The 14,820-nt window shown below is 37.2% G+C and overlaps 1 protein-coding gene across 3 annotated transcripts; it reads right to left on the bottom strand.

Annotated features, from left to right (window-relative positions):
* Positions 1-603: 603 nt before the first annotated feature.
* MS3_00008818 (uncharacterized protein) lies at positions 604-14,018 on the bottom strand. 3 transcript variants are annotated; one of them, XM_051217159.1, is made up of 9 exons: positions 13,863-13,926; positions 12,699-12,827; positions 12,591-12,655; positions 12,482-12,541; positions 10,768-10,858; positions 10,680-10,714; positions 5,250-5,410; positions 3,359-3,406; positions 604-916 (listed from the first exon to the last, which is right to left on the bottom strand). In XM_051217159.1, exons 2-7 carry the CDS (start codon positions 12,798-12,800, stop codon positions 5,398-5,400), a joined length of 366 nt encoding a protein of 121 aa, XP_051065802.1. In that variant the 5' UTR covers positions 12,801-12,827; positions 13,863-13,926; the 3' UTR covers positions 604-916; positions 3,359-3,406; positions 5,250-5,397. The 3 variants fall into 3 exon arrangements, with proteins under 3 accessions (XP_051065802.1, XP_051065801.1, XP_051065803.1); XM_051217158.1 differs by lacking the exon at positions 10,680-10,714 and having other exon boundaries at positions 5,250-5,477; positions 13,576-14,018; XM_051217160.1 differs by lacking the exon at positions 5,250-5,410 and having other exon boundaries at positions 10,680-10,858.
* Positions 14,019-14,820: the final 802 nt, after the last annotated feature.

The following is a 14,820-nucleotide window of genomic DNA, read 5'->3' as shown; positions in this document are numbered from 1 at the left end:
GAGGATGAAAAGCGAATATCCGGCGATTTACCCAAGTTAGTGAACACGGAGAGTCTAGCTAGGGAGATTGAAAAATTCTCATTTCAAAATTCTAAGCAAACGAGTGTTGTACGAATTAATCGCCTCGTAGATTAGATCTTTAGGCCGAAAAACCCAGGTGTTTCCCCCCAAGAAAAATACTTGCTACGGTCTGGAAAGTTAGACAGTATCGCAGTCTACACACAAATCAACTGATTTGTGTGACGCCTGTGTATTTGGTTCGCCATTGTACCAATATTTATGTGTTGAAATAAATAAATAAGTGAAAACATGTGGACAGTGGAATTCAACCATGTTTGTTTTCAAGGCAGGTACTCACTGACGACAATAGTGAACGGTCGTGTAATATCGTGGATTATTGAAGTTAAACATTAACACCGTTGTATACCATCTCGATGATCTACAGTTTAAGAGTCTGCCTACGAGTCCGAACGTCCTAGGTTCGAGCTCCACATGCGAGATTATGTATATGTATACTACTCCGAGTCACATACTACTTTAATTTGATGCTAAACATTTACAATCACAACTGAAACCGTGAAACAATTTGCAAGAAATTTTTAACTCCCAAATCAATTTCATTTATCTAAAAGTTTATCAAAAAGAAAGTTCAATGTAACAATGTAACCAACAAACTGACGAATAGTTTCTCTTTTTTTTTCTCAATGTTTTTCTCTTTTTTTGTTTTTTGTTTTTTCTTATCGATTTAAAATGGAAAATTAAATAGTAGTCGAGAGCAAATATTAATTATATCAATCATAGTTGCTAAGGTATTAAAGAATACAGTATATAATAATATAGATGCTAATGAATAATTAGGATAAAAGATAAGACATCTTAATTTGCCAATAGTTATATAACTGATAAATATTGTGATCTGTAAAATAAAAGAAACATGAATCATTATGAAGATGATAGTAATTTGGATAGTTGAATTGACGAGTTGATTTGAATTAGATGCATCACTGAAATTCTAAAAGCATAATATGAAAATCTTCAACAGTGCACATTTATGATTATGTTAGATCAGTTGTCTAGAGGTTAAACATTTGTATGTAAGATGGAAGGTCCTGGGATCGAGTACTGTTGAAGAGTCTCATAATAGGGTGAAACAGCCATTCAGTGCTTCCATGTTTACAATGGTGATCTAGTTTAGATTCATCCATGAATTTAACTGTTTTAAACACTAATAAGTCTAGATTTCTTATTTTTATAATGGATGCATAAATAGACGAGTCTACTGAAACTCCTTTTTAGTAAACGTGATTCGATGATACTTCTTGTGTAATTTTATGAAGGAAATGTTACCGGAAATGAAATTAATAGAGTTTCTCAACTGAAGTTATGAGTAAAGTTTACTTGAATTCTTCCGTTGATGTTGATCTGTCTCTCTCTTATTAACATATGTCCATTGTGTGAAGAGTGCCTCGATATTGTCTTAGGTCACATGCATTATAAGCAAAGATGGATAGTGATTAGTAATGGAACCCAGGACTCTCGTTTTTGTTCCATTTGGGACTCGTCAACTGCATGTACCTGAATCTCCGAGTTGATGTTCATTCTGTGACTCGAACCCAGTAGTATTCACTTCAAAGGTCATCGTGTTATCAACTTAGCTACAGAGTCATGATTGCCAGTTGCTTGTGAAATAGGTTGAAGTTTGAATTCTTTTGATAGTGTTTACTTGGATCTTTCCATTGATGTTTACGGCTACAGTTGACCAGACTCTAATCGACATATGTAAATCTATGGGAAGATCAAGTAAGCAATAACAGATGAATTTAAACTTCACCCCATTGCACAAGCAACTGGCTATCAGAACTCAGTAGCTAAGTAGATAACATGATGGTGTTTGAAACAAATGGTACTGGTATTCGAGTCACAGGATGAGCATCAATTCTGAGATTCAGGTACATCTATTTGATGGGTCTCAAATATGACAAAACGCGCATCAAACTGTATTCAACTGCTAGCCACTATCCATCTTGATTTATGAAATTACAAGTGTTCATTAATCTAATGATTTGAATGTATTACATTATTAAGTTTGGATGTAGTAATAGATATTATGATTTTTCAACAGTCAGATGATTGAACAATATCACTATGTGTAAAATACGTTACAAGGTCCACAGCCTAAGGCTTGTACGAGGACAGTACATCGAAACACTTTTCTTAATTCAAATAATAGATATTTTATCCTCAAAACTCATACTTAAGATATTTTTACTGTATGGAGCTGAAACGAAAAGAACTACCACAACCATTATCAAAAAAGTACGAATATTTATAAACGATTGTCTACACTAGATACTCGATATCCTTTGGCCGAATACCATCAGCAAAAGCCGCCTACTTTCGGAGAAGACAAACTAACTTCCAGCTGAAGATGAAATTAACAAAAAGATGTTGGAAGTGGATAGGATGTACATTTCGGAAATTATCAAACTGAATCACAAGGCAAAGCTTAGTTGGAAAAGTAAGAGAGGTAAACGAAGGTACACATTGCGTCGGAAATTGCAAGTAGACATGAAATGGATGGATAACAACCGGAACATTATGGATAATAACAATTGCATTGTTCTGTAATTCTAACAATTTTTAAATTTATCATTGTAGAGTTACAGTGTTTATCGAGCTATAAGCGATATCACGAATCAATCAATGTTTGGCCACCATTGAAAACCTGGAAGCATTAGACGGTAGTCTCGTCATAGCATGGGACTTCTCAGAAGTCCGCATCCACGATCCCGTATGCGGGACTCAAACCAAGTGCCTTCAACCTCGCGAGCGAACACTTAACCTCTAGGCCATTCATCTGGCATCCAACTATGTTGAATTTCAACCAACCTACCAAATTGCGCGACCGTCTTCGATTTTCTTCGGCGGGTAACTGCGTCAAATTCGATACGGTTGAACTACAGTGATCATAGTTTCTCACTAGAACTCCAAGAATCACATCTGGAAGATAGTTGCAAGTAAGCACATGATAATTATCAATATTTGATTGTGGAGATTTTGATACAGTGCTTGCAGGTTTTGAATGGTGGTCTAACGTTGATGGGTCCATGAAAAAACGTCATTACTTAGCAACATGGCAATTCGAACTGATATACGTAGGTACAAAGTTCGACGTAGTTATTGACTGACTGACTGACTGACTGACTGACTGACTGACTGACTGACTGACTGACTGACTGACTGACAGACTGACATATCCAATTTACATGCACTATAGAAATACGAAAGATCAATAGATTATGTTTCCTATAAGCCAATTATTACGTACCCATGTAAACTATAAATAAATGTAACTTACAATGAATGAAAATGTTACTGCAGCTATATAGAAAGCCAGAGCTATTACCTACAAAACAAAATTAAACTATTAGCGAAATTCACATTCAACTAATTAACAAATTTTCAATGTTGAATTGACGAGCTGATCTTAGCTAGACTGCCATTTGAAAACCTGGGATTACTGGACCGCCGTTTCATCTCAGTATGGGTTTACTCAACATTATACAAGGAAAATCCGCATGTGAGATTCGAAGAACTGACTAGTGATTTAGTGTTTAATTACATTCAATTGTCACCAATGATGCTCTCGTCCATTACAGAACTACAGAAATGTTCGAAAATGTTTTTAAATAATCAACATTTCTAATATATAGCTGGAATATCTACAAGTTAATTCAAACACATACTTTCTGTGTTTATTTGTCCAAGTAATAACTTGATGCACGAAGTATACTTACTCATTTACTTACTTACTTACACCTGTTACTCCTCGTGGAGTAACACAACTCCACTTGTAGCTCTTCCAGAGTTACTTCCGGTCTCAAGCCCGGATAAAGAAAGAGGGTTGAGTATGGGATTGGCAGCCCCATCCCATTGAAAACATGTTGCGGGAAGTATGGTTAATTATGTATTCCTAACTTACGATTGTACTCACAGTTTGATTGCTAAAGTTCATTGAAGTTTAGTAGTCGGTTATGAATTACCTGACTAATGGTATATATTTTAATAGTCCCAATGAATCAATCAATGATTATAAATATTGTGAGACTACTCAGCAGTGCGTATTCAAGATCCCGCATCGCAAGATTCGAACCCAGAACCCACCAGTTTCACGCTCGAGTGCTAAACCACTAGATTATTAAATCAGCCGGCATACAGTGGTGTTAATGGTTAACTTCAAACAATCCACGAAATTGAGCGATCCATCCACCATTGTCTCCAGTGAGTCCAGTGCTTACAGGTTTTCCATGGTGGCCTAGCTCATGATCTCAATCCTTAAACTTAGTATAATATCCACAAAAACCTCGGTGAGACTTTAATTTATGGGCGAGGTAATCAGAAGCGTTCGAGAGATTTCAAAGTCACGGCGCTAAATTCAGTGCTTAATGCTAACATACGATCAGTTCACAGGGAACTTTGTGGAAAACGTGATAATTGAGGGGCTGTATCAAATAAAAAAAGCTAGACTATAATTTCTGGACAAATCAATCAGGTATAGGACAACAGATCTCGGAGTTTCGCGCAAAAGTCTTCCATGCATTTGGCTGAATAGGTTTCTGGCATTATAGCTGGTGTCAGTTCGTGATGAAAACCCTTTATATATAATTAGTAACTGAGGCAAATTATGACAACTATTGAGAACTGGATAATAAAGACACCAGGAACACTGGATGCCGCCAGGTAGCACAATACATATGGATGATTGAAGAGCGTACAGATTCCTACATATGCTTAGTTACGTGCATCGTGTCGTCATCCACAAGTGGCCTTTTGTGTAGCCAACAATCGGAGTGCACACAAACAATATTGAAGCTGTGCGGTCGAGGTTGATAGACTTTTTGAGACTTTATTATGGCTCCAGAGGCCGAATGTTATGGAGCTATATGGATGATTCCCTCTACTGCATGCATTACGATTTTAGAACCTCTGAACACTTTTCCAACCACGTGTAAGAAGTGTATATACTTTATTTCTTTGGTTTTGTATAATATATTTTACTCTATAATTTCTGTTTGCTGATTGGTTAATATTTATCAAGGTCACTTAAGATTCGTTCAAAGGTCGTTCACAAATCATAGTCTCGCTAAAAACTCTTCTGAAATGGATTATGAATGAGTTCAATTTTTCGTTTAAAAGAAAACTGGATTCAACCACAATTACGTAGTTTATGCATCGAATAATTAGGATACCTTGATTCCTGAAAAGATGAATGCGATTGCAGCTATTATAAACGTAATAAATATCGATGTAATAGATATTAGAACACTTTTTATTTGGTCCGCCAAATTTGTTTTAATCGCTGCACCAATCAACACTGCACATATAAATAACACCAGACTAATTCCAAAAGCTGCAATTTTTAGAAGAACATATAATTGCATATACCAAATTCCTAATGCTAACGCCATACAACCAGACTGTAAATGAGAATGAATATTATGGTGTAGACGAAATACGTTCATTCATATATGCTGCGGAACACTTTGTTAAGAATAAGAGTACAGTTTATAAATAGGAATAGACAATATTTAGGAAAAGATGTATAGTGGCTAGTACTGGAATCTAGGACACGCGTTTTGTTCTATTCAGCACTGGTCATCTGGACGTATCTCCATCTCAGAGTTGATGTTCACCCCGTTACTTAAACTCAGTATCGTTGTCTTCAAACATTATCGCGTTATCCACTTATCTACTGAGTCCTGATAGTCAATTGCTTGTACAATGAGGTGAAGTTTTAATTCACATGTTATAGTTTTACTTGAATCTTCCAGTTGATATTTACGACCTTAATTGATCATCATCTCTCTTATTGGAAATCCGCCTGTAGCTCTTCTAGAGTTACTGGCGGTTCCAAGCCCGGGTAAAGGAGGAGAGTTGGGCATGGGGTTAACGTCCCCATCCCGTAGAAAACTAACTCGCTAAAAAAACGCTTACCGGAAAAAATAATTCAAACCATTTTAACTCTGCCCTGCGAGTTAGGTCTTCATTTGGAAGAATTATGACGCTTCATGGTGAAAGCCGGGTTCCTTCGAAAGCCACGATGCCGATACCCATTCTAACAACTAGAGTAACAATTTTTATAGGTACATGGAACGTTCGAACAATGTGAGAGACCGGGAAGATCAGTCAAATAGTAACAGAAATGAGGAGATACGACTTGGCAGTACTTGGGATCAGCGAAACCCACTGGACGCAAGCTGGACAGAAAAGGCTAGCTATGGGAGCGATGCTGCTATACTCCGGTCACGAAGAGGAAAATGCTCCATAAACTCAGGGAGTCGCTCTAATGCTGTCCAAAGTAGCACGAAATGCACTTATAGGATGCGAGTCTCACGGATCCAGAATCATCAAAGCATCATTCAAAACAAAGAAGGAGGGGATCTTAATGAATATTATCCAATGTTATGCACCCATCAATGACAGCAACGACAACATTAAAGATCAATTCTATGAGAGGTTGCAACCAATCATAGAGAAGTTCCTTAGACAGGACCTCATCATTCTGATGGGAGATCTAAACGTCAAAGTCGGAATAGACAACACCGAATATGAAGATATCATGGGACGACACGGACTGGGAGAGAGAAACGAAAATGGTGAACGATTTGCAAATCCGTGTGCATTCAACAAATCGGTCATAGGAGGCACAAACGTATACACAAATCTACATGGATTTCACCGAATCACCCCACAGAGAACCAGATAGATCATACTTGCATCAATTAAAAGTTCAGAAGGACAATAGATGTGAGAACCAGGAGAGAAGCTGACAAAGCTTCAAATCACCACCTAATTGTGGCCAATTTAAAAATGAAGCTAAAGAACAACTGGACAACCAGAACTACAAAAGTTCGATACAGCCTTCCTCCGAGATACGGACAAACTCAATAAATTCAAGATAGCTCTCAACAACAGGTTCCAAGCATGATTGGATATACTGAAGGAAGAAGAAACTACTAAGGAGGACAACTGGAAAGGTATCAAAGAAGCATTAGCTTCAGTGTGTCAAGAGGTTCTGGGCCTCAAGAAGCAGCATCATAAGGAATGGATCTCTACAGAAACACTGGAGAAGATCAAAGATAGGAAGAACAAGAAGGCAGCAATAAACAACAGCCGAACACGAGCAGAGAAAGTCCAAGCACAAGCTGAATACATGGAAGCATACAAGCAAGTGAAGAAAAGCATTAGAGCCGACAAGAAGAAATACGTGGAAGAATTAGCAAAGACGGCAGAAAAAGCTGCTAGAGAAGGAAATATGAAACAGCTTTACGATGCGACGAAGAAACTATCAGGGAAATACAGTAAACCAGAGAGACCGGTCAAAGACAAAGAAGGCAAGCCAATCACTGAAATTCAACAACAGAAGAACAGGTGGGTAGAATACTTCGAGAAACTCCTGAATAGGCCGGCTCCAATGAATCCATTGGACATCGAAGCAGCACACACAGAACTTCCCATAAACGTCAACCCACCAACGAAGAAAGAAATCAGAATGGTCATCAGACAAATCAAGAACGGAATAGCAGCACGACCCGACAACATACCAGCTGAAGCACTGAAGTCAGACATAGAATTAACTACAAACATGCCTCACCTTCTATTCAGGAAGATTTGGGAGGAGGAACAAATGCCGATGGACTGGAAAGAAGGACACCTCATCAAGATTCCAAAGAAAGGAGATCTGAGCAAATGTGAAAATCACAGAGTCATTACACTACTGTCAGTACCAGGGAAATTATTTAACAAAGTGTTGCTGAACCGGATGAAAGATGCAGTAGACGCCCAACTTCGAGATCAACAAGCTGGATTCCGTAAGGATTGGTCGTGCACAGACCAAATTGCAACACTACGGATCATCGTTGAACAATCAGTTGAGTGGAACTCGTCACTGCAAATCAACTTTATTGATAATTAAAAGGCATTTGACAGTGTAGATAGGAGGACGTTATAGAAACCTCTTCAACACTACGGAGTTCCTGAGAAGATTGTCAACATTTTCCGGAACTCATACGACGGACTACAATGCAAAGTTGTGCATGGAGGACAGCCGACAGTTGCATTCCAAGTAAGGATCAGAGTCAGACAAGGCTGTTTACTCTCCCCCTTCCTCTTTCTTCTGGTGGTCGACTGGATTATGAAGACCTCGACATCTGAGGGAAAACACGGCATACAATCGACAGCTCACAACCAATTAGACGATTTCGACTTTGCAGGTGGCCTGGCTTTCTTATCGCATACACACAAACAGATGCAGATAAAGACAGCCAGTGTAGCAGCAGTCTCTGCATCAGTAGGCCTCAGCATACACAAAGGGAAAACCAAGGTCCTCAAATACAACACGGAGAACAGCAATCCAATCACTCTTGATGGCGAAACTCTGGAAGATGTAGAATCCTTCACATACCTGGGAAGCATCATCGATGAAAAGGAGGATCAGATGCAGACGTAAAGGCGAGGATCGGCAAAGCATGGGCCGCATTCCTTCAATTAAAGAACATATGGAACTCAAAACAACTTTCAACCAATATCAAAGTAAGAATCTTCAACACGAACGTCAAGGCAGTTCTACTGTATGGAGCTGAAACTTGGAGAACTACCACCGTCAAGAAGGTACAAGTATTTATAAATTTTTGTCTACGCAAGATACTCAACATCCATTGGCCGGATGCCATCAGCAACAGCCTTTTGTGGGGGAGAACAAATCAGCTTCCAGCTGAAGAAGAAATTAGGAAAAGACGATGGAAATGGACAGGACATACATTACGCAAATACTCAAACTGCATCATGAGACAAGCCCTAACTTTGTATTCTGAAGGGAAGCGGAAAAGAGGAAGGCCAAAGAACACATTACGTTGGATAATAAGAGCATATATGAAAAGGATGAATAACAACTGGAAGGAGCTGGAGAGGATTGCCCAGGACAGGGTTGGATGGAGAATGCTGGTGAGCGGCCTATGCTCCTTCACGAGGAGTAACAGGCGTAAGTAAGTAAGTAAGTAAGTAGGTAAGTAAGTAAGTCTCTTATTGGTAAATGTGCATACTCTGAGATACAGGTGGACTTGGATGAATTCTATAAACAAGCATATAATCATCATGTTAATCATTAGAGTGACCAAGATCGATTATTTGTTCAATGGTAGAAACCTATAGTTTGTTTCCTATCACCTTTGTAGAACAATAATTTAGTAAATTGTCAAATCACCGCTGTAAATAATCTCTAGTTATGGCCTGTTTATCTTGTTACACAACAGCTGATGAATTGGTAGATTTATGTAGATGTGTCTTGACGATAAAGTTTAACATTCACAGACTTTTGATTAAGATCACGAATAAGTAAATGTTAGACCCTCATTGAGAAACTAGATGGCCATTTCGTCTTAGTATGAGACTCCTCAATAGCGAACATCCGTGATCCCGCATGTTGGATTCGAAACAAGGATCTTCGATCTCTCTCGGAAACGTGAGGTTTTCAACTGTGATCAAACATTGATTCATTCATGATCTCAATCAAAACTCAACAGTCTCCACGACCATATACTAATAATTAACAGATTAGCCTCATGGAATATGGTTTTAATAACTGTTGATAACAGATGACTTGTTAGCTTTAAATTACAGATTTTAAAAAAAGAGTACTTCCTACAACTAAAATGAAATAACAAGCAAGCATAATTTCTCGTTCACTTCCATAAAATCCAATTATAGAGATTGTTTAACTGGTCGTTTCATTGTTCACTTTCAATAAATCGAACTCATTAGACATCCATTACTCATTCTTATCACACCAACATAAAAAATCGGACAGAATGACACAATTTTTTTACAGTGACATCCATAGATGGATTTCAACTAGTGAAATGATGCAGCATCTCATATCCTGATCATATTTTAAAGAAAAACATATTGATAACCAAACTGGGCCAACTACCTTTCATCTCAAAAACGGAACCCATCGACTAGAATCGGAGAAAACCAACATCTGAATACGACTCTGTCCTTGCTCTCTCTCTTTCTGTAGACTTTCATGTACATGCGAACTTCAACATAGCAATAGTTATTTAAAAGGGTTCAGTCAGGAAGCTGTCATCTATATCATTACACATCGTAATATGGATCAATATGTAGCAAATAGTTTGAGTAAATGGTACGCTAGTACAGTCGACTAGGATTATTATCAAGTTGGAACGTGAATTTTCTGTGAGCATCAACATAGATAATACCATTAATAAAGTGGAAAGTATGATGAAGAGAATATATAGAAGTTATGGAATCTTTTATCAATATTCGTCACACTAAATAATCTACTTATTGCATCATCATGATTATTTGTTAGTTATTGTTTTACACGAGATTACTATTACTACTACTACAACTACTATTATACAACTGTTACTACTACCATACTACTTCGACTACTACCACTATACTACTACTTCTGCTACGACTATTACTACTACTATTATTACTACTAATACTGCCATACTACTACTACTACACTACTACTACCACTACTAGTGATAGACTGTAGTTGTCTTCATTTTGTGTGTTATCAACTAAAGACTTCAAACGGTCGCGTGAACATCGAATTTTCTGCAAAACTGGTGTTCTCATCGACTTACTTTAAATTAATTTTTCTTGTATTATGTAGGTGAACCTGAATAAATGTTCATTTATTATGAAAAAGAAAAGATTCTTAGCAATTCTTACATAAGCAATAGCAAGAGTGACATTCTCTGGAAATGTCTCATTTATCTTCTTTACAAAACAAATTAATAATGCGATCACAAGTGCGATCAACCTGCGAAATAGAACAGAAATAAAGAAAAGTGATGTATATGATGAGAAAAGGGTTTTTATAGATATTACAGTAATTTATTCCTTGAATTCATAAGTCGATTGAAGCTAGATCGCCATGGAAATACATGGAAGTAATGGGCGGTCGTTTCAATTTAGTGTAGGACTCCTTGGTAGGGCGCATTCAAGATCACACCTCTCAAGATCCGAATCAACGACCTATCGGTCTTGCACGTGAACGCTTAACCTATAGACCATTGAACCGGCCGGCATCCAACGATGATAATGTCTAACTTCAACTAATCCACGAAATTGCATCACTGTACACCATTGTCTTCAGCGATTTACTATCTCACCCTATAGATCCTGGGTTTGAATCTTGCGAGTTGGGATCGTGTATGCGCACTGCTGGGAATTTTCACACTAGGTCAAAACGGTCATCTAGTGCCTCAAATGACTCATTATCTCAATCACTGAAATGACTATAATATCCACAAAATAGTCCTTCTGATATTAATCTTTCTTTTTGTTATACTGTTGGCCATTCATTATTAGTATAAGTGGATTCTAAGCAGATCGTACTACTAGTAAGTTACAGATTTATTGTAAATGATAAGAAAACGTTAGCAGTTTGATGTAAAGAGTACACAATGGTTTTCATTCATAGAATGGAATGTAGTACTTATGACTGCTGGACACAATGCGATCTTAATGGTGAGACTATAATTTATGGATGAACCAATCAGACATAAGATAAAAGATTTTGGATTTTGACGCGAAATTCATTCATCTATCTGACCAAATAGAGTTTCGGTATTATAACTGATATCAGTTCGTAACGAAAACCCTAAATTTAATTCAATATATTGGTTTATAACTCACATTCATTCTTAGTTATTAGGTGGATAGTCTCAAGACCCTTTACATATATGGGTAACATCATTGATGAACATGGTGGATCTGATGCAGATGTGAAGTCGCGGATCGGCAAAGCAAGAGCAGCATACTTACAACTGAAGAACATCTCGAACTCAATATAACATTAAGATAGTTCTACTGTATGGGGTGGAAACTTGGAGAACGACGAAAGTCCCTACAAAACACTTCGGATCCGTTTGCCAGACACTATTAACAACAACCTAATGTAGGAGAGAACAAACCGTATTCCGGAGAAGGAAGAAATCAGGAAGAAGTGCTAGAAGTGGATTGAATGCCCATTGAGGAAAGCATCTAACTGCATCGGAAGACTAGCTCTCACGTGGAATCTTTAACATCAAGTGAGGAGAGGAAGAACAAATAACAGATCACGCCGAAAAATGGAGTCGGACATGAGAAGAATGAACAACCATTGAATAAAACAAGGAAGAAAACTTCATGACAGATTGGGTTAAAGAGTGCTGGTCGGTAACAGGCTAAAGTAAGTAGGTAAGTATACATTCAATATTCCTAAGGTCACTCTAGAGGCAATCTAAGTCAATATTCAAACCCTAAGTGTCTTATAATGATCACTTGGCAATTATACAATATGTATAATGTAGTAACAATATATAAAAATATATATTCAATAAAATCAATAAATGTGATCACCATGATTGTGTCATCAAAAAACTTTACGTATATTACATACACAAATAAACCACTAGCCGTTGTCTGTATCAATGATGCAATTGAAAAATTTGATTGATAACTATGGAAACAAAACAAAAAAGAGAACATTTATTGATCAAACTATTTACGATAATGACATGAATAATATGACAATCAATGTGAATAAAATTTGTGCTATAAGAATCATTAACACCTATAAATGGGAATGATTTTATGATTGATGAAGGATAATCTACCATTAGGGCATATGTGGATACAATTAGTAAACGATTAACATGTTCCATCTGATTCATCATGTTGACTTCATCAATGGAATTCCATTCAAGATTTTCAATCATGGCAAGTATTACTTCCAAATTTGTTTCCTAGAATAAACAATAAATTATCATATGAAAGTTTCATCATAAATGTGATGGATGACTAAATGTATTGTAATGAATGAGAAAACAGGCGTATACAACTAAATGCTTTAAAAGGATATGGGTGAGGGTAGTGTGTGGTACTGATGTCTACAGATATAAGTAGTCTGTGCCAGTAACCGGAAGTAAAATATCTGGGGGCGGATGGTTAAGAAAATAAGAGATAAAGAACAGAGAATGACTGGTATGCAAACGAAAGCACAATAATGACTAAATACAGTGCATAAAATCACAAAAACAGCGAGATTATCATTTATGGACGAATCAATTAGATTTAGGACAACGGGTCTTGCATTTAAGCGTGGAATTCATACATCCACTTGTCTGAATACCGTTTTCACATGTTAACTGATGTTAGTATTGATGAAAACCCCAAATCTACATCCTGACAGTAAATCAACTCTAAATCATTAGTCTCACTCATCATACTGAGGTAATAATCCTCATTTAGTCTTTGAATAATAGATGGATATACTTAATGTCAATTCCCATGTAGTAACGTTGACAAGAGCATGTAAAGATGTTATACCTCCACATATATGACATAAATCATGACTAACAGTTTGGAAGCTACAATGGATCGTTCAATGGAATATTCATTCAATGATGGTAGTTGAGAACTTGAAGTACTCTTCGGCGAGACTACAATCTACAGATGACCTTTAAGGGAAGCTGAAGTGACCTTGAGACTTACCACTCAATAACTAGAACGAAGTGAAGATTGTAAACCAGTGTGAGTAAATGGAATTTTGATTTCTATTTGATGGTCAAGGTTGAGGATTGGATTTAGGTTTTTCATCACGAAGTGATATCAGCTGTAATGCGAAAACCATATTTTGCCAAGTAGGTAAGTGAATTTCGCGCCAAAATCCGAGATCTGTTATCTCATACGTGATTGGTTCGTCCATAAATTATAGTCTCGCTGTACGTTTCAATTGTGAATGATGTAAATGATTATTATCATTACAAATATGCTTTTACTTGTGTTTAGAATAGGATAATTTATGTATGACGTTTCTACTCGACGGAATCAAATGACAAATGTACTTGTACTTAATCTGCAGTAATCTGAGAAGCTTGTTGAATTCGATTGTTGATTAGATTCTGTATGTTTGTTTATTCATTTCAATAGACTACCAATAATTATGATTTATGTGATTCACTTAATTGACACTATTCGCTGTGTAATCTAATTGGATAGATAGACATGTTGTACAAGGAGTTTGATCTCTACAAACAGTTCACGCAATGTAGTCATAGAGTACAAATGCGATTTGACAGAAAACCGTTTTTATTATTATTATTTATTGGAAAACATAAATATCAGTAGAAGGAGGAATCAAATAGATATGCGCCATACAACTCAATCGATTTGTGTGCGGGCTAGGGTACAGCGCTGGTGCCCAAATCGAAGCACGTGATTTTCTTACGGAGCCACACCCGGAGCGCCGCACATTCATTTCGATCTCGCAGTTTTGTAAATAACATTCCACTGGCAAGAAAGCAGTGAATAGAGTATATGAGACTTTCGAGAGGGGAAGCTAACTGTCCCAATCCTCGGCCATACCAGGGTATTTCGCGGAGATTATTGATGAATGATGAATGATACAGAAATGTTCCATTTAATATAGCCTATAAACCCAGATCATGAAATGAATTGTTTGTGTAAGTTGATCATATACTAGTAGAATCATGAATGAGAATGATGTACTCGCTGGAAGCAAACTTCGTTTTCTACTCCTGGATGCCAGCTTAGTGGCCTGGAGAATAAGCGTTCGCATGAGAGACAGAGTGGTTCTGCGTTCGAATCTCACGAGGCGGGATGGTGGATGCGTCTTGCTGAAGAATATCACACTAGGACGAAACGGTCCTCTAATGCATCGAGGTATTCCATACTGGTCTAGCTTCAACTGACTCATGCATTCAACTGTCAAATAGA

The sequence above is a fragment of the Schistosoma haematobium genome, chromosome 6 (assembly GCF_000699445.3).
Source record: "Schistosoma haematobium chromosome 6, whole genome shotgun sequence".
Lineage (NCBI taxonomy): Eukaryota > Metazoa > Platyhelminthes > Trematoda > Strigeidida > Schistosomatidae > Schistosoma > Schistosoma haematobium.
The sequence above is the reverse complement of the archived record's forward strand: the minus strand, read 5'-3'. Positions and strand labels throughout refer to the sequence as shown.

Bases quoted from the DNA above. Each gene is read 5' to 3' on its own strand.
- MS3_00008818 (XM_051217158.1), bottom strand. From the start codon at position 12,800: ATGATTGAAAATCTTGAATGGAATTCCATTGATGAAGTCAACATGATG. The intron at 3,407-5,249 runs GTATCCTAATTA...TTTGTTTTGTAG, and splicing joins TCATCTTTTCAGGAATCAAG to GTAATAGCTCTGGCTTTCTA. The intron at 917-3,358 runs GTAAGTTACATT...TTTATTTTACAG, and splicing joins CAGTAACATTTTCATTCATT to ATCACAATATTTATCAGTTA.